Below are 18,357 nucleotides of genomic sequence, written 5' to 3'. Positions count from 1 at the left end.
GTTTTTATAATAGTGGTCTCATACAGTATTTGTCTTTTTGTGATTGACTTTTTTCACTCAACATAATGCCCTCCAGATTCATCCATGTTGTTAGATGTTTCTCAGATTCTTCATTGTTGCGTAGCGTTCAGTTGTGCATATGTAGCATAGTTTGTTTATCCATTCATCTGCTGATGGGCATTTAGGTTGTTTTCATCTTTTTGCTATTGTGAATAATGCTTCAGTGAACATGGGTGTGCATATATCTATTCATGTGATGGCTAGCTTTTCTCTAGGATATATTCCTAGGAGTGGGATTGGTGGATCACATGGTATTTCTATTTCTAGCTTTTTAAGGAAACACCATATTGTTTTCCAAAATGGTCATACCATTTTGCATTCCCATCAGCAGTGCATAAGAGTTCCAATCTCCCCGCAACCTCTCCAACATTTGTTATTTTTTGATTCATGCCAGTAATGTTGGGGTGAGATGGTATCTCATTGTAAATTTGATTTGCATTTCTGTAATGGCCAGTGATTGTGAGCATTTCCTCATATGTCTGTTAGCTCTCCGAATGTCTTTGGTGAAGTGTCTATTCATATCCTTTGCTCATTTTTTAATCGGATTATTTGCCTTTTTATTGTAGAAGTGTTGGATTTTCCTATAGATTGTAGAGATTAGACCTTTATCGAATATGTCATAGCCAAAAATTTTTTCCCAGCATGTAGGTTCTCTTTTTACTCTTCTGGTGAAGCGCACTCTGTCTTCCTATGGGTGCATTTAAGCCATTTACATTCAGTGTGATTATTGATAGGTGTGAGTTTATCGATGTCATTTTGTAGTGCTTTTTTTGTGGTACTGACGTTTTCTTTGTTCCTCTTGCTTTCCTGTGCTGAGTCCCTTTTGTTTGTGAAATTTCTTTTCATTATTGTAGATTTTGTGTTTACTGAGACTTTGTTTTCCTTCTTTATTTTAATGAGTAGTTTTGTTAACTTTCTTTGTGGTTACCTTGAAATTTACCCTTTTCTTCCTAAAATTGAACCAGTCTCTTATTACTTGATATCACCTTGAGTTCCTCTACATTTGAAAGTTCTGTATCTATATCATGTATTCCTCCTTTTGTTATTCTGACATTGTCATCATTTACAGATTGACGTGTCTAGTTCCCTGTTTTGAATCTTTTAGTTTTGTTTTATCCTTGAGAGTTCATTACCTAGGTCAATATTGGCTGATACTGATCTGTGTCCTAGATTCAGGTTGTTGTCTGATGTTGTTGGTTCTCTAACTGAAGGGCTCCCTTGAATAATAATTGTAAGTTTGGTTTGATTTTTACAGGTTCCCGTAATTTCTGTTTATCTGGAAATATCCTCATTTCACCACTATATTTGAGAGTTTTGCAGAATGTATTATTCTTGGTTGGCAGTTTTTTTCTTTCACGGTTTTATAGGTATCCTTCCATTACCTTCTTGCCTGCATGGTTTCTGTCGAGTAATTAGAGCTTAGTCTTATTGCCTCCCCTTTGTATGTGACTTTTCATTTTTCTCAACCTACTTTCATGATTCTTTCTTTGTCTTTGGTTTTAGCAATTGTGTTTATGATATGTCTTGGCAACTTTTCTTTTGAGGCCTGTCCTATGCGGGGTTCATTGAGCTTCTTGGATGGTCATCTTTTCATCTTTCATGATGTTAGGAAAATTTTCTATCAGCAAATCTTCAGTGATCCTCTCTGTGTTTTCCATTTTCTCCCCCTGTTCTGGAACTCTGATCATGCACAGATTTTTGCACTTGATTGTATCCTGCATAGTTCTTAGGCTTTCTTCATTCTTTTCTCTGATTTTTCTACAAAGTAGCATCCATGGATTTGTCTTCAATTTCGCTGATTCTATCTTCCATTGTTTCAAATTTGCTCCGAAAACCTTCTGTTGTGTTGTCCATTTCTGAAATTTTGTTGTTTATCTTTTGGGTTTCCAATTGCTCTTTTTATATGATTTCTAATTGTTTATCTATTTTGACGTTTTGTTCTTGTATTATTTTCTGGAATTCTCCTGTTGTGCTATTTGTGTTTTCCTTGATTTTTGCTATGTTTTGGTTGGTTTTCCATGATTTTATCTGCATCTTCCTTGATCTCTTTCCTAATCTCTTAGAGAGCCCTGAATATTAGACTTTCAATTCCCTATCAGGTAGTTTGAGTGCCTTTTCTTCTGCTGGAAGGTCAACTGGTGCTTTATTCTGGCTCCTTACTGGAGCCATCTTGTCCTGTCTTTTTTTATGTTTTGATATTGTCTGCTGTCTCTGAGACATTCAGGTATTTTTTCTTTACTTACTGATTGTAGGTTTGTTTTGTACTGCCCCCCCCCCTTTTTTTTTTTTTTTTGGTTATGACTGGGTAGGTGGGCCACATGTACTTTGCTGCTTGCTTCTCGGTGGGCACAACAGTTCTCACCACTTTGTCCTGGTGTGCAGGGCCAGCTGCTTAGCTATGGTGCAGCAGGGTAGGTCCAGCAAGAAGGGAAGAGGTGGAGGTGGGTCATTTGTCTGCAGCATGAACTGGGCTGGGGGTTGGAATGGGGCTGCTGCAGTCTGTGGAGGGAGTCCCAAGCCTGTGGGACAGGGCCTTGGGTCCAGGCCAGCTCTCTTTGGGGCCGTGGCAGGCAGCAGGACAGGTCTGGAGCTGGCAGGAAGGGGCCTGGAGTCTGGGCCAGGTCCCCTGGGTGCTGGGGCAGCTGATGGGAGGGGTCCAGAAATGTTGGGAAGGGGCCTGGGGTCTAAAGAGTCTGCATTTCTACCAAGTTCCCAGAGAATGCTGGTACTGCCTGTCTGAGGACCTCGCTTTGAGTAGCAAGGTTCTAGTTTAGAAAGAAAGATGATTCACGGTGACCTAGTGAGAAATGAGAAGTCCCTGGGTGGTGCAAATGGTTAAGCACTCAACTACTAGCTGCAAGGTTGTTGGTTCAAACTCACACAGGCACCACAAAAGACAGGTCTGGGAATTTGCTTGCAAAAGGTCAGAGCCTTGAAAACCTTATGGAGCAGTTCTACTGTGCACACATGGGGTTTCCATGAGAGGGTTCAATGACAACTAACAACAGCAGTGAGAATGAGGTGATCGGGTAGTCTCCATGCAGGTTCTGGACAGCCCTTGAATGCCTTGCTAAGGAATTTTGACTTTATTCTGGAAGCAAAATGAAATCATTGAAAGTTTCTGAATAAGGGCTTTGGTGCTATAGGATGATTAATCTAGCAGTAGGATATAGTATAAAACAGAGGTCATATACACTGCGGGCCAGGTAAAAGGCTAATGCAATGGTATATTAATGCACTATGTAGGGTAATGTACCAGATTATAAAGCAGCAGTTCTCAAACCCCGTTGGGTATAAGATTTACATGAAGAACCTATTTTTTTTAAAAGTGTATGTCCAGTCCCTGTCTCAGATTAGTAGATCTGTGGCAGGACCCAAAAAACTTCTATTTTAAAACCATACACTCTCTGATCTTGCAGATACAGGTTAAACAGTGTTATAGGGGATGCAGAGTTAAAACAAAAAACCTGTGTAGCTCTGCCTTCAGCTAGCTTACACGTCAGTAGGGGAGATAAGGTGAGTTTATAAGTAACTGAGAAAAAGAAGAGACAGGCTATTTCCCAGCTGGGGAGATCAGGGAAGGAGTAGTGGGGGAGGGGGTGATGGCATATTAGTTTGGCGTTAAAAGATGTAATAGGATTCAGACCTGTGGCAATGTTGTGGGAAGACTTTTTAGGTAGTGAAAATAATGTTAACAAAAACACAGAATACTTAGAAGAAGCGAAAATCAACATTACACAGATCGGTTGGAGCCAGATCATGGAAGTCTTTTTAAATTCTTGTTTCTGAGTTTGGACGTTATCTGTAGGCACTGGAAAATGTTAAAGAATTTTGACAGGGCCATGATATGACCAGAGTAGCTTAGGAAGATAAACCTGGTGGTAGTGGACAGGATGAGCTGGAAAGGAGACAGAATGGACGCAGGGAGGACAATGTGGAGGCTACCGCAGTGGATCATAGGAAGAGTACTGAGGGTCTGCAAACTAAGATAACGGACATGTAAAATGGTGTAGCGGGAAAACAGATTGGAGAGGAGGTGCAAAGACAGAACCAAAGGGTGATTGAATGTGGGATACAAACAAGAGGAAGGAAAGATGACTGTAAGGATTCTAGCCTGAGTAACTAGGAAGATTACTGGGAATCTTTGGAAGGAGGACTGTGGAAATAGAGGACTGGAGGAGAGAGATTACACCTGGAAATACATATTTGGGAATTATTCATATAAGATGCTAGTTGGGGGTTTAGAAGAAATTAAAAAAGAGTCAAGGACATATTTAGGAGGCAGCAAAGGGAAGAAAAGGATCTAGAAAGAAGCTATCAGAAAGGTAAGGAAAAGAGGTACAGTTTCACTCAAGAAACAAGAGTATAAATGAATCAAGGATGGTCAGTATCATCAACCACTACAGTGAAGTTGGGGAGAATGGCATACAAAATGGCATTGGGCTTAGGAATCAGGAGATTACTGGTGATCTTCAGGACAGCAGATTAAGTGAATTATGAGACAAAAGGCAGATTACAGGGAATTTGGAGCCAGTTTTGAGGATGTAGAGACCGAGCATAGATTACCTTTGTAGTAAGTCTGTCTAGGAGGGAATGTTGAAAGAAGATAAGGTTAGGTGAAATATAGTGAGACTATCAACTAAATTGCAAAGGGGGTGAAAAAGAGGAGTTGGCATTCAGAGATCCTTGTAGATTCAGTAGGTCTTGGAGACTGAATCAATGTGTGAAGATTGAAAGAGAAAGGATTTCACAGTTTCAAGACTTGGAGACTGAAAGAAGGAAGATGCCATTTGTAAATATAAAGAATTCATAAATTATAAACAAGTTTGGGTTCAAAGATGATAAGTTTGGCAATAGACATGTTTATTAGTGTTTTCTAGGATACTAAGTAAAATGCTCCCCTTTTCTCTGCTCCAAAAAATCTTCCTCCCAAAACATGGAATGAATCTCTTCATGAAGACAGACTACTGTCTTTCCTGGTTGTTTTTGGCAGACCGTATTTGGAGGCTAGGTACTAAACCTAATAATCTCTTGGGAATCTAACTCATATCATTTATTCCAGTATTCAATTGTTTACCCTGACATAGCCCTTCCCCAAAACCATAAGGAATTGCTGATCCTCAGTAACTATGCAGGGAGATCATTGAGATCTTTTATCCAAAACTGGCAAGACTCCAGTGGCAAACCAATGTACCAGGAACTCTTTTGATCCAGTGACTCCAAGGGAACTCATGTCTTCCCTAGTGCCCTGTCCACATGATCCTTATAGTTTCCCTTAGAACCCTGGGTTTCAGATACTGTCTTCCTTGCTCTACAGCTTCCAGAGGAACTAAAGCCAGGATGTGATCTTGAGCCAGGTTAGTGTAGTACTGAGTTCTAGGTCAGTCCCACTAAAGGCAAAATCCTGAAGGAAGGAGCAGCTGTCCTATGTATTCTGTTTTCAGAAAGAGTCAACACATTGATCTTAGTGTTTTTAATGTTCACTGACTATAGAGTGACTGAAGCCTGTTCATATTAACATTTTCTAGCCAAAATGAAAAGGATCCTTTTCTGTTGGCCTGTTCTATCTGTTGTTTTTGGTTTTCAGTAGCTGAAGTTTTCCGTTGAGGTTCTTTTAAACGCCTACATGCAAACTGAAGAGCACTCAAGCTTTGGTGGGATATCACCCACAGCTGGAGAGATGGAGGAAGGGAGAGGGTACAAGTGTCAGGTGCATCCTTCTTTAAAAAAAAAAAATTAAGAAAACAAAAACCACTTAAGCAAACAAATCCCATCTGAAAACCTGCAAAGACCTGCCCACAGAAAGCAGAGAATGAACCTCTTTCCATGTAGGAAATCGATATCAATGCATATATAACCCAAACACATAGAATTGGCACATTTGAAGCATATTGAACTTATTCTTCATCCCTACATCTCTGCTATTCAAAGAGTAAAAGGTTATAAACCATGAACTGTGTTGAGAAGCAGTGGAACGGTGTTGCAGCAGTGGCTTCTCTGTTGGTGGTTATGCTCCTGTCTTGCTCTATTAAGCAAAAACAGTTAATATAGATGAAAGGTAACCTTGATAGAAGTGAAAATTGAAACTTGGGTTGAAGATAGCAAGCCAGGCACAGCTGCAGTTGTACTTCCTCCTGTGTGGCAACAGGAGCAGCACTTTCTGACGTTTTTTTGAAGGGATGTAGTTTTTTAAAACATCCTCCCTTCAGTGTTTTGGGTTTTAACGTCTACACCATTGGCGAGAGGGTGTGGAATATAGTTAACAAGAAGCCTCTTTGACTTTATATGTCTAGTGTGTGAGATCATATTCAAATAATTGACAGTTTAGGGTTATGTTCAGCATTCAATCACACATCTGCCATTCACTGGCTATGTGACCTTGGATAAACCGCCTAAAACATTTCTGCTCCTGAATTTTCTTATCTGGAAAAAAAAAAAAAAAAAAGAGGGTTAAATTAAATGATCTCTGAATTCCCCTCCAGCCCTAAAATTCCATTGCTTTATTATTCCTCACAGGAGAGGTACACTTTCCAATTTCTAAGAACCAATGTTTGAAAAAGTAAGCATTTTATGCAGTACATTGTATACAGGTAGTCCCCAACTTGTGACGTATTCAAGTCACAATCACACTTATGACCGTCCTTTTTGTTTGTTTTTTTACATTTTATGGTTAGTAATATGTAATTTGCAGTGTGTAATTTACTGATGTTATCATTCTCATGCCAAACCCCAAAGACAAATAAAGATCAGGTTTACAAAGATACTGATAATAAAGGCAATAGTAATGGAAAAAAATGCGATATTCAATTTATGTCAGAGCTGACTTGTGACGGAGACGTTGGAATGGAACCCCGTTGTAAATTGAGGACTACCTTATATGAAAAGTCCCTTACAAATGTTTATCATTATTACATTGGGCAAATTTTTAGGTTTTGCTAGTGCTAATACTTAAATTTACCTTCTTCATTTCTTGTGTACTTCAGCTTCAGAGTGTTGCAGCTCTTTTTAATATAGTATCTGGTCAACCAACTCACTTGGGCTCCTATCCAGTTCTACAATGCTAGGGTCTCGAGTTTAGTTCCTGAGTGGTACAGTTAAGTGCTCAACTGAAAAGTTAGTGGTTCACATTTACCTAGAGGCACCTGGCGATCTGCTTCCAAAAGGTCATAGCCTTGAAACCCCTATGGAGAGAAGTTCTACTCTGCACACATGGGGTCGCCATAAGTCAGAAGCAACTTGAGGGCAGCTGGTTTGGGTTTTTTGTTTTAGCTTGGATATAGGTGGAACCCTGGTGGTGTAGTGGTTAAGAGCTCGGCTGCTAACCAAAAGGACAGTAGTTAGAATCCGCCAGATGCTTCTTGGAAACCTTCCGGAGTAGTTCTACTCTGTCCTGTAGGATCACTGTGAGTCAGAATCGGCTTTTTTTGTTTGTTTGTTTATCTTTCTCAACAGTATTTCACTAGCACTGATGGTTTCCTCTACAGTCAGTGTGTCTTTATCAAATCCAAGAGAGACAGGGAGATAAGACATACTTTAGCAGTTCATATATATGGAAGGGGAAGAGGCAGAGTGTGGCTTTATATCAGAAAAACCATATGAACTATTCAACTCTCAATCTTAGTGGCCTAAATTAGGTGCGTTTGAAGGATTAAACAGTATTTATTTTCTTCTTTAAACCTAAGAGCACATCACCCTGCATTTTAACTACAGCCACCAAAAAAGGTACTAGATCTGAGAACCTATCTTCTCTCTCAGTCCTGGAAAAGGGTTGCTCAAAATACGTCGTCTTTCATGATCACTTTGAGCAGTTATAGCTAAGAATCTATTACCTCTAATCTTCTGGATGGCCTAAAACACTGTCATCTGTTTTTCTGTATTGTGAGTATGTGTGTTTTCCTCTGACTGTGATTCAACTAATGAGTGATCATCCTAATGGTACTTTCTCATTGTGTAGATGTACAGTGTTATGCTAGCTTCATTTGGTATTTAATTGTCAGTTGTATGTCTCTGCTCTTTGAGCTGCTTTAATAGTTCCAAAAACAATCATTGTTCATTTTTTTGCATTTTCTTCCCTGCAGATGATTCGATGAAAGTGAAAGATGAATACAGTGAAAGGGATGAGAATGTTTTAAAGCCAGAGCCCATGGGAAATGCGGAAGAGCCTGAACTTCCTTACAGCTATTCAAGAGAATACAATGAATATGAAAACATTAAGTTGGAGAGACATGTTGTCTCATATGATAGTAGTAGGCCAGCCAGTGGAAAAATGAACTGCGATGTTTGTGGATTATCCTGTATTAGCTTCAATGTCTTAATGGTTCATAAGCGGAGCCATACTGGTAAATAGTCTCCTTTTTCCATTCTTCCGAAAACTGTCCTAATGCTGCCATGTGAGAAATGAAGTGGTGAAATTGGGGGCTTTTGATTACTTCCATTGATTTTTGCTATAATTGAGATGACACTGCTCCTTTTCTGCATTTCTGTTTATTCAGTGGTTTTTATTTCTGCGTCACCATGCATTTGGCAAACATATTGCAAATGTTATGAATAAAAAAGACTGTAGAGAGCATAGTGTTCTAGGTCAGCCAAATAGCTTTTCTTCAGTTAATACGTAGGAGTTGAATTATGTGGTTTGCTTCTTAGGCATCTTTCATATACCTTTGCATAACATTTTTAATAAAAGTGGGTCTCTACTGTATTGAGTTCAAATTTGGTAGATGAAAGGATACAGTTTTTGTTACCAGTTTTAAAGAACTTATCTTCAGAAAATGAACAAGCAGGTTATAGAAATACATACAAGTACAACAGTCCCACTGAGCCAAACAGATTCCATCTAACGTCTAACATGAAGGCTTGAAAAAGAAACATTTCTCACTGTCAGTGTCTTTTAGGACTTGAGTTTGTGGATCTTTTTTCAGACAGATATTACATTCAAAACGAATGCTAAATAATATAAAAATTTACATCTAAAAGTACTTCTAGAGTTACTGTGTTTCTTTGCTCTGATTCATGACAAGATAATACCTAAAATAGCCTTACTAGAATGGGTGCTTTTTCTCTTCTAGAGGGAAGATTCCATAAGTAAGTCTTTTGTCTACCTTGAAATACAGCTCTCAACTGCTCCCAATATGAACAAACTCTAAAAAATGAGCTTTGGTTATGGGCATCTAATCTGTGCATACACTCCTCCACTTGCCTGGTGACCAGAAGTCTCCTTTGTGTCCTTTTTAAAGGTGAACGCCCATTCCAGTGTAATCAGTGTGGGGCATCTTTTACTCAGAAAGGTAACCTCCTCCGCCACATTAAACTGCACACAGGGGAAAAACCTTTTAAGTGTCACCTCTGCAACTACGCATGCCAGAGAAGAGATGCACTCACGGGTCATCTTAGGACACATTCTGGTAAGTGAGAGAAATGAGCTCTCCATGTCTAGTAAATGCATGTCCCTTGAGCCCATTGTGGAAGCTGGAAAGAGTTAAGCATGAAGGTTTTAATCTGTCATTCTTGTTCTGAAGGGTTACAACAGCAGAGACCTCTAGGGCTAATTATACTTCCATTAAGGCATTAATTGCTCTCCGTCTGGCTCGGTGGGGATGATCATCTCCTTACCATCCTTGCTCCCCTGGAGAACAACACAGACAGGAAGAGCTAGCCCTGTAAAAATGCCTTTATAATTTTTGCAAAGAATTTATAGCCACCAGTATTTTCTTACAGTAATCTTTATTAAAAGGTCATTTTCCTAAACAATAAAACTCCTCATTCAAAAGACTGGCAAATAAATGATGTGCAGTTTGTAGTTGATGAAAATTCTGTAAGCCGGGCCCAAGTCATTGTTTAAGGGTTACTTTTCGGTCATTCTGGGCTAAATTTCTCAAGCCTAACTTTCCTCTTGATTGACCTTTTATTTTTAGCTTCTGGAAGAAAAATTCATAAAAAGCTATGTGCTCTGTTTGATGTTTTCACTCTATTTATTTTGACCAAACAAGATAATAAATGTTTCTTTTTCAACATTTAGAACTTCCCTCCTAGAAAAATAAGACTGAATTTACATTCAAATTTGGGACCTCGTGTTCTTGATGTTATCTGAGAAAATTTTAATTCTAAAAAAAAAAAAAAGGCTTTCTTTTAATGTCAGTGTACGTATAATGCTTTAACTAAAACCTAGCCCCAGACTCAGTAACTGGTATTCAGAGACTAAGGAATTAAACAAGTCAGCCCCAACATAATCAACCGTGATAGATCATAAAACCCACAGGGAGAGTTCAAAGTAATGAGTTAAGGCTGAGTTTGGTCCAAAAAATTATAATAGCTCCCTTCCATTGCCTTTTTCAAGTAAGACTCAATAGTTGTCATTTTTAAGAGAGAGTCTAGAAGACTTCAATTTATACAGAAACTTAAAATTTTTTTCCCTAGCAAACCTGCATTTAAGGATCTTTTAGTGCATTAAACCCCGAAGTCTGTTTTAAGAAGAGCAAGTAGATTAGAAAATAAAAACCTCAGTCCCCAAAACTCTGACAAGGTCATAGGGTATATTTTATCAACAGATCAGGAAGGCGAGCCCTGTGCAGCTGAAATGAAGCAGAGAGTTGAAGTGGTTACTTACATATTTGGAGCAATATATTACTTGGAGGAGTTGAGATGATAAAGGTTGCCTGAATGGTATGGATGAACTTTTGAAGAAATTTTTGCTTTATCTTAGAAATGAAGACGAAATCATTGTTACAATTTATTCTTATTTCTGTTATTCAAACAATAAACTCAACCAAAACAATAGCCTTAATTAATTAGCTCAATTTTTATTTTTTAGTCCAGACTTTGCTGTAGCCATTTGTAAGGATGAGCTAGGTTTATCCAAGTATGTCAATGCTCTTAAAAGTCCATCAATTTCTAGCTGAATGGCTACGTTCCCACCAACTGCAGCTTCTCTTACAGCCAGATGGATGCCCCAAAATAAGAAGACCCTCCTTATTTCATTCTTATACCACACAAACCACTTGAAGAATAAAAAATCCCAAGACACCAAACCCACTGCCATCAAGTCCATCTCGACTTATAGCGATCCCATAGGGTTTCCAAGGCTGTAAATCTTTATGGAAACAGACTGCTACATCTTTCTCCCATGGAGCAGCTGGTAGGTTTGAACTACTGACCTTTCAGTTAGCAACTGAGTGCTTAACCACTATGCCAGTAGGCCTTTTTTTTTTTTTCCCAAAGAAACAAGATTTGTTCTGGAGTGAAACCCTATACTAAATGATAATGACTAAATCCACATCCTTTCATCTAGTATAGGAAGCTATCTTTTAGAAGAATACTCTGCCTGATAATCAGTTGTAGACCATACCCTTATTTCAGCTTACTCAATTTAAAAGTAATGTAGATTCAAAAGTATCTAAGTACTCTGGCTTCTCACAGCAGTCTTATTCCTAGAGGTCAGTTTTCACAGAGCCTCAGTCTGCCACTTGTGTAATCCTAGAGGGTTACTGAGTACCCCTGTGTTCTCCTTGTAGTTGAGAAACCCTACAAATGTGAGTTTTGTGGAAGGAGTTACAAGCAGAGGAGTTCCCTTGAGGAGCACAAAGAGCGCTGCCGTACGTTTCTTCAGAGCACTGAGCTGGGAGAGTCTGGTGAGTTCATGCAGCACTCAATCCACACACATTTAGTAAGCATCTACCATTTGCTAGGTACTGTTGTAGGTGGTGGATACAATAATAAATAAAAAGACAAAAACCCTATTCTCATGGAATTTATATTTTAATGGGGGAAGACAAATTATAAACAAAGTAAATTATGTGTTATATTAGAAGGGGTACGTGCTGTGGAGAAAAATGAAACAGGTACTGGGGGTGAAGGTGTGTCAGAAAAGGCCTCAGTGAGAAGGTGACATTTCAGCTGACTTAATCGAAGGAGATGAAGAATGAGTCCTGCACATAACTAAGGAACAGCAAGTGTAAAGGCCCTGGGGCTTGAGTCTGAAGACATTTAAATAGTCCTGTGTGGCTGAAGCAGTGTGAATAATAGGAGATGAGGCCAGAGAGGAAAGGGGAAACCAGATCCTATCAGGACTTACAGGGCATTGTAAAAACTTGGGCTTTTACTTTAAGGGAAATGAGAACACTCTGGAGGGTTTTAAACACAGAGGTGACACAATTGGACTTCCCATTTGAAAAAAATTGCTCTAGTTGCTGTTTTGGGGTAAGGTTGTAAATTAAGGAGTCCAGTTAGGAGGCCATTACAGTAATTCAAGCAATAGAAAATAGTGTCTTGGAGTAGGTGGTAGTGGTAAAGACGATGAGCAGTGTTCTATACATATTTTAAAGGTAGAGCCAATAGGAGTTCCTGGCAGATTGATGTGGGATGTGACTTGAAGAACAGAGTTGCCATTAACTTAAATGGCAAAGACCAAGAGTGGAACAGATTGCAAGGAGACTAGGGCAGAGTTGATTTTAAAACTGCAAGAATTTTCTTTTCACAGGGTCCAAAAATCATATCCTTATCTACTCATATGATTTATTGTGATGCTTATATTTGGCCCTGAGGATTCCATAGTCAGTGTTTTGAATTAGATGCCTAGTGGCATTGGTTGAAACACAAGATGCCTTTATATATCTCAGTTGTGGTTTTATTTCTTTTTTATTCTTTAGTTGAAGCAGCCTGCAACTTTTTTGTGTGGCATCTCTGCAGTAGTGCTTTGTGTTGTTCATTTGACCAGCAGCCTGGCTCTGCAGCTTGGGGTGTCTGACATTTTTATTTGGTTACTTGAACCAGTTGCTTATTTAGAATAGGTAGAAAATCTTTGTGGGATTTTGGTGTTAGCCAGTAGTATTTGCAGTTGAAAAGTTTGATCATTCTCAAACAGAAAGATTACAAAAGTATGACAGAAATAATACGAAACTCTGGAAAAATGGAGTGGAAATCATGAGTAGTTAAACTGTACCAGTACTGAGTGAGAGGAAACTTTTGTTCTAGATAAGCCTATTTTTTTTTTTTTTTTTTGATGGTGTTAGGAGCTGGCCAACTGAATTCAGTTGGTTTGCCACTGCTTCTGCTTTTCATCCTGATGGCATCTTTGGTTTTATCAAGGAGTTGATTTCCTCTTTATTTCTAAAGAGAAATGTTTACTCCCTTTCAAAAAAAAAACCACCTAAAACTGGGTTGTGACATGCTTAAGGTTACATAATTAATCAGTACTTCCCCAGGCACAGAGGTAACCCGCTGCTGTGGAGTCGATGCCTACTAACAGCGATCCTATAGGACAGAGTAGGACTGCCCCGTAGGGTTCCCAGGGAGCAGCTGGTGGATTCCAACTGCCAACGTTTTGGTTAGCATCCAAGCTCTTAACCACTGCACCACCAGGCACAGAAGTAGGCATCTTTGTTTCCAGTTCCATAATTCAGACAATAGGCAAAGCTCTTCCTGTGAGAAATTCCCAAGCTATGAAAGTCTATTATATTCCAAATAGAATCATTAATGTTTAATCTAACCCTACCTCCTCATTTTATAGATGAGGAAATTGAGACTCATCAAAGTTCTTTGACTTACTTAAAATCTACTAGAACTTTACTTTTTATGATTAGCTACATTTTTAATTTATGAAGATATAATTCACATTCCATAAAATCCACCTTTTAAAGGTATATAATTTAGTAATTTTTAGTATAGTCACAAAGTTGTGCAACTGTCACCACTACCTAATTTAGGAATATTTTCATCACCCCAAAAAGAAACTCTGTTCCTATTAGCAGTCACTCCTCATTTACCCCTCCCCCAACCTCTGACAGCCACTAATCTACTTTGTGTTTCTATGGATTTACCTATTCTGGACATTTCACGTAAATGGAATTGTACCCTTTGATTTGGCTTCTTTAACTTAGAGTGATGTTTTCAAGGTTCATCCATGTCGTACCATGTATCAGTGCTTCATTCCTTTTTATGGCTGAATAATATTATATTGTGTGTGTGTCACATTTTGTTTATCCAGTCATCGGTTTATGGACAATTGGATTGTTTCTACTTTTTGGCTTGATTAACTATATTTTTTAAAGGTTACCTATTATCTGGTTAACAGAAGAGATATAGTAACACATATGTGTGTATTTTGAGTCTTCTGGAAGTAGGAAAAAAATCAGTAAACTACACTCTGAATATTAAGGTGAAAATTATTGATTTATCACTGCCTTCTCACCTCAGGAATTTGAAATTAGGAAAATTATCAAAAGAAATATTTCAGCTATCTTCAGGCGATTGAGGAAATGCTGAAATACAGAGGTTGAATGCATTTGCATTTCATAGGGTGGTTTGATGGATGTGTGCAATATACTCTAAGTCTCAGCAAAAAAATAAAGGGTTAACTAAGTCAGCAAGTTTTTATAGTTTTTTTTGGAAGCAAATGTGTTATAACAGTTTCAGCTTACAAAACATGTAAATTCACAGCTCAATCAAGTATAAATACTGCGTGTCAGCCAATATATTACTCTTGTCTTTTATATTTTAAATAGTTCCCATGATTTTTCCTTAAATCCAAAATGAAAACGGTGTTTAATCCAGTACAAACCAATCCTTTAATTTTTACCACTGCCTCCTATATGGTTTCCATTTCTGTTTCCTTCTAAAACCAGGACCCCCAGTCTGGACATAGTGTTTCATCCTGAGCCTGGCCAATATAGCGTCACCAGTGGTACATCTTATCCCTTCATCGTTAACTTAAATTGTTGGTGCTCCACTGCTACTGTGGATGCAGCATTCATTCAAGGGCTTATTGTAAATTGAAGTGCAGCCTTGTGTGAGAGCCAGGCCTCGGGACAAACATCCACCCATCAGGAAGCAGACCTTTCTGGAAGTAGAATGGATGGAATGGCCTTGGAGTGGCAGTAAGTCTGCCAAAGAATGCAGGTGTTAGGTGATAGAACTTCTGACCTTGCTGGTCGTTTTCTTTTTTTCAGATAGCATTTGTTGAGTACCTTATGTGCCAAGCTCTGTGTCAGAACTGTTTATAAAAATGTGTAAAGGTTAAGCCGCTATCCTTGAAGAACTCACAAGCCAACAAGGGAATGGGCACCTGATCTATTGATGTACTACAGAGGTGTAGTAGAGACACATATGATATTGCTACTTCAGTCCATATTTCTACCACCAGACATCATGAGTAACATCATCAAGATATTCCAGTTCTACGGTAGAGAACAGAGAATTCCCTTAGACTATCGCCCTGAGACACTCTTTAAAGCCAGAAGTCAGCCTGTCCCCTGAGGTTACCTTTTAGTGAAATAGCAGAATGGTACACAAAATAAAGGATATTACCTTTAAGATTGGTGCCCTACTTAAAAACCATCAGTATGAGACCAAAAGGTCAACAATTACTCAAAAGCAAAGATGAGAAGATAAGGGGGCAGGAAACTAGAGTATTGGAAAGGGAGCAAACTGAACACAAAGAGAATCTTGACACATTGTCATAAATGTAACTAATGTCACTGAACAATTTATGTGGAAATTGTCAAATGGGACCTAATTTGCTGTTACACATTTTCACCAAAAACTCAATAAAATGTTATTTAAAATTGAAAAAACTTATTCCAATTCTGCCATCCTAATGGAATATATATGTAAAGAAGAAAGAATATAGATCATGGACTTCATTTTCTCATTAATTTGACCCTTATCCTAGAAGGGACCAACAGCTGGTACAGAGATTCATTTAGCTTCATTTCACACAAATTATGAATACATGGAACAGGACATATTTTTGTATGACAGTGAGTTCTAGAAATAACAAGATTTTAAAAGTAATTGAATAATTATATGTAGTTATGAATCTAGGAGTCAGTCCCATTAATCTTCATTCTCATTGTTTCAGTTGAGCTAATGTGAACATGAGGATTTCAGAATAAACTTACATTTTTGCTACTGTAGCAGACCAAAAAAAGTTCAAATATTTTTAAAAGTCTGTTTTCCCAACTGACTATTCTTTTTTAAAAATTGATACTATCTCATAGGGAGTATTCATTCTACTTGCTTAAAAAGGCAACAGTTTTATGAAACTTTTTGTTAGAGCCTGCCTCAGTCTTTGATAGCAATCTCTTGTTAGACAATTCTTATTGCACAATAACACCCCTTTGTTCCACTCTCCATTAGCTACTGACTGACCACACCATAGAAGGGACAGGAAGTAATGGCTCTTATTTGAGCTCCATTTAACACTTCAAGATCTAATGAAGAAAAAGTAATGTTGAGAACTTACACTACCAAATAATAAGATATACTATGTAGTTTTGTAAATTAAAATGGTGTAGTATTAAGGGAAGACACTGAGAGATGCACAAGAATAAAAGGCAACCAAGGTAAATACTATAATGCACACAGTCCTGCAACAACAGTAATAGCAGTAATTTATGAGTAGACACATGGGTAGATATGTATGCTGAATAGGTGTGGGAGGGCATATGAGAGTACACCCACATGCATATATAGGGGTTTGGCTGTGGATATTTCTACATACATATTCGTATGTGCTGCATAAGTATTCAGATAAATAATGGAGCACACAGAGGGCACAGTCATGGAAACAACCTAGACATAACCAAACACCTCTAAGGATAGTTACTAGGTCAATCGGCATAACATAGGAAACATTCTACATCCTACTTTGGTAAGTAGCGTCTGGGGTCTAAAAAGCTTTCAAGCAGCCATTTAAGGTACAATTACTGGTCTCTTCCTGTCTGCAGCAAAAGAGAGTAAGAAAACCAAAGACTCAATGAAACAATTAGCCAAAGGACTAATGGACCACAGGAACTACAGCCTTCACCATCCTGAGACCAGAAGAACTAGATGGTGCCCCACTACCACCACCAACCTCTCTGACCAGGGTCACAATAGAAGGCCCCAGTTAGAGTGGGGGGAAAAAAATAAACAAAATACATATTCATAAAAAAGACCAGATTTACTGGTCTGAGAAAGACTAGAGTAACCCCTGAGACTTACAGCCCGTAGACACCCTTCTAACTTGGAACTGAAGCCATTCCCAAAGATTACCTTTCAGCCAAATAATAGGCTTGTAAATAACAATAACACACATGAGGAAAGTGCTCCTTAGAATAATCATCTACATGGCAGGAAGGGGCAGGAAAACTGGAGGAATGGAAGTGGGGAACTCAGGGTGGTAATGGGAAGAGTGCTGACACATTGCGGGGAGTGCAACCAATGTCATGGAACAACTACTGAATGGGAAACTATTTTGCTCTGTAAACATTCACCTAAAGCACAAATAAATAGACTATGGTAACAATAAAAAAAAATAAAGTTATTTAACAGCTTTAAAAAATGGTGTGGTATTGGTAAGGGAATATAGCTCTAGATCAACAGAAGAGAATAAAATGAGAGGAATAAATAGAAATTACCCATAAATACGTGAATTTAAGGAGCCCTGGTGGTACAGTGGTTAAGAGCTCGGCCGCTAACCAAAAGGTCGGTTTTTCTAGCCTACCAGCTCCTCCGCAGGAGAAAGACATGGCAGTCTGCTTCCGTAAAGGTTTACAGCCTTGGAAACGCATGGAGCAGTTCTGCTCTGCCCTGTAGGATCACTATGAGTTGGAATCGACTCAAACGGCAACGGGTTTTTTTTTTTAATGTGAATTTAATACATAAAACTAATTAGACATTTTAAATCCGTGGAAAAAGGGCAGAATATATGCAACACATGGCTTTGGGGAAATTGTCTCTGTACATTGAAAGAAAATCAGATCCCTGTGTCATCCCATATGCAAAAATAAATTCCCAGGCAATTCAAGAGCTAGACACACAAAAAAAATTCCAAATATAATGGAAGAGAAATAAGAGATATTGCTTTTATAATCTTGTGATTAGGAGTATTTTTTCAAGCAAGAATATAATGCTATATATATTCTCAAAAAAAAAAAAAAAAAAGCTCTAATGAAAGATTTTGAACAAAAACAACCCAATACAATTACATAGTTAAAACAGCAATCACTTTGAAATAGAAATTGCATCATGGAAACAGTTAACTCAAAATCAGACAATAAACTATTAAGGCTTGTGCAGGAAATAAAGGTAGTAATCTATTCTGTAATTGTGACTTCCTATTTTTTTTTAACATGTCTTTAAAATCACGTTGCTATTGAAAATTGGTATATCTATTTTATAGCAGGCAACTGACATAAGAAAAATTGACCCAGAATTACAGTCCTATTCCTTCTATGGTCCTGTGCTCACTCATGAACCTAGTGTGCAAATTGTTCCTTGCCATCATCCCATATTCCCCACACCCACTCTTTGCAACATTAAACC

At 38.3% G+C, this 18,357-nt stretch overlaps 1 protein-coding gene across 3 annotated transcripts in view; it reads left to right on the top strand.

Moving 5' to 3' along the window:
- The window catches only part of IKZF3 (IKAROS family zinc finger 3), a 93,660-nt gene that overhangs the window by 53,431 nt on the left and 21,872 nt on the right, over positions 1 to 18,357 (top strand). For all 3 annotated transcript variants that reach the window (XM_049860401.1, XM_049860400.1, XM_049860399.1), the window contains 3 exons: positions 8,139 to 8,399; positions 9,294 to 9,461; positions 11,568 to 11,684. In XM_049860401.1, coding sequence (XP_049716358.1) covers positions 8,139 to 8,399; positions 9,294 to 9,461; positions 11,568 to 11,684 — 546 coding nt within the window. The remainder of the gene's footprint in view (positions 1 to 8,138; positions 8,400 to 9,293; positions 9,462 to 11,567; positions 11,685 to 18,357) is intronic.

This window comes from Elephas maximus, chromosome 19, assembly GCF_024166365.1.
Source record: "Elephas maximus indicus isolate mEleMax1 chromosome 19, mEleMax1 primary haplotype, whole genome shotgun sequence".
NCBI lineage: Eukaryota > Metazoa > Chordata > Mammalia > Proboscidea > Elephantidae > Elephas > Elephas maximus.
The sequence above is the reverse complement of the archived record's forward strand: the minus strand, read 5'-3'. Positions and strand labels throughout refer to the sequence as shown.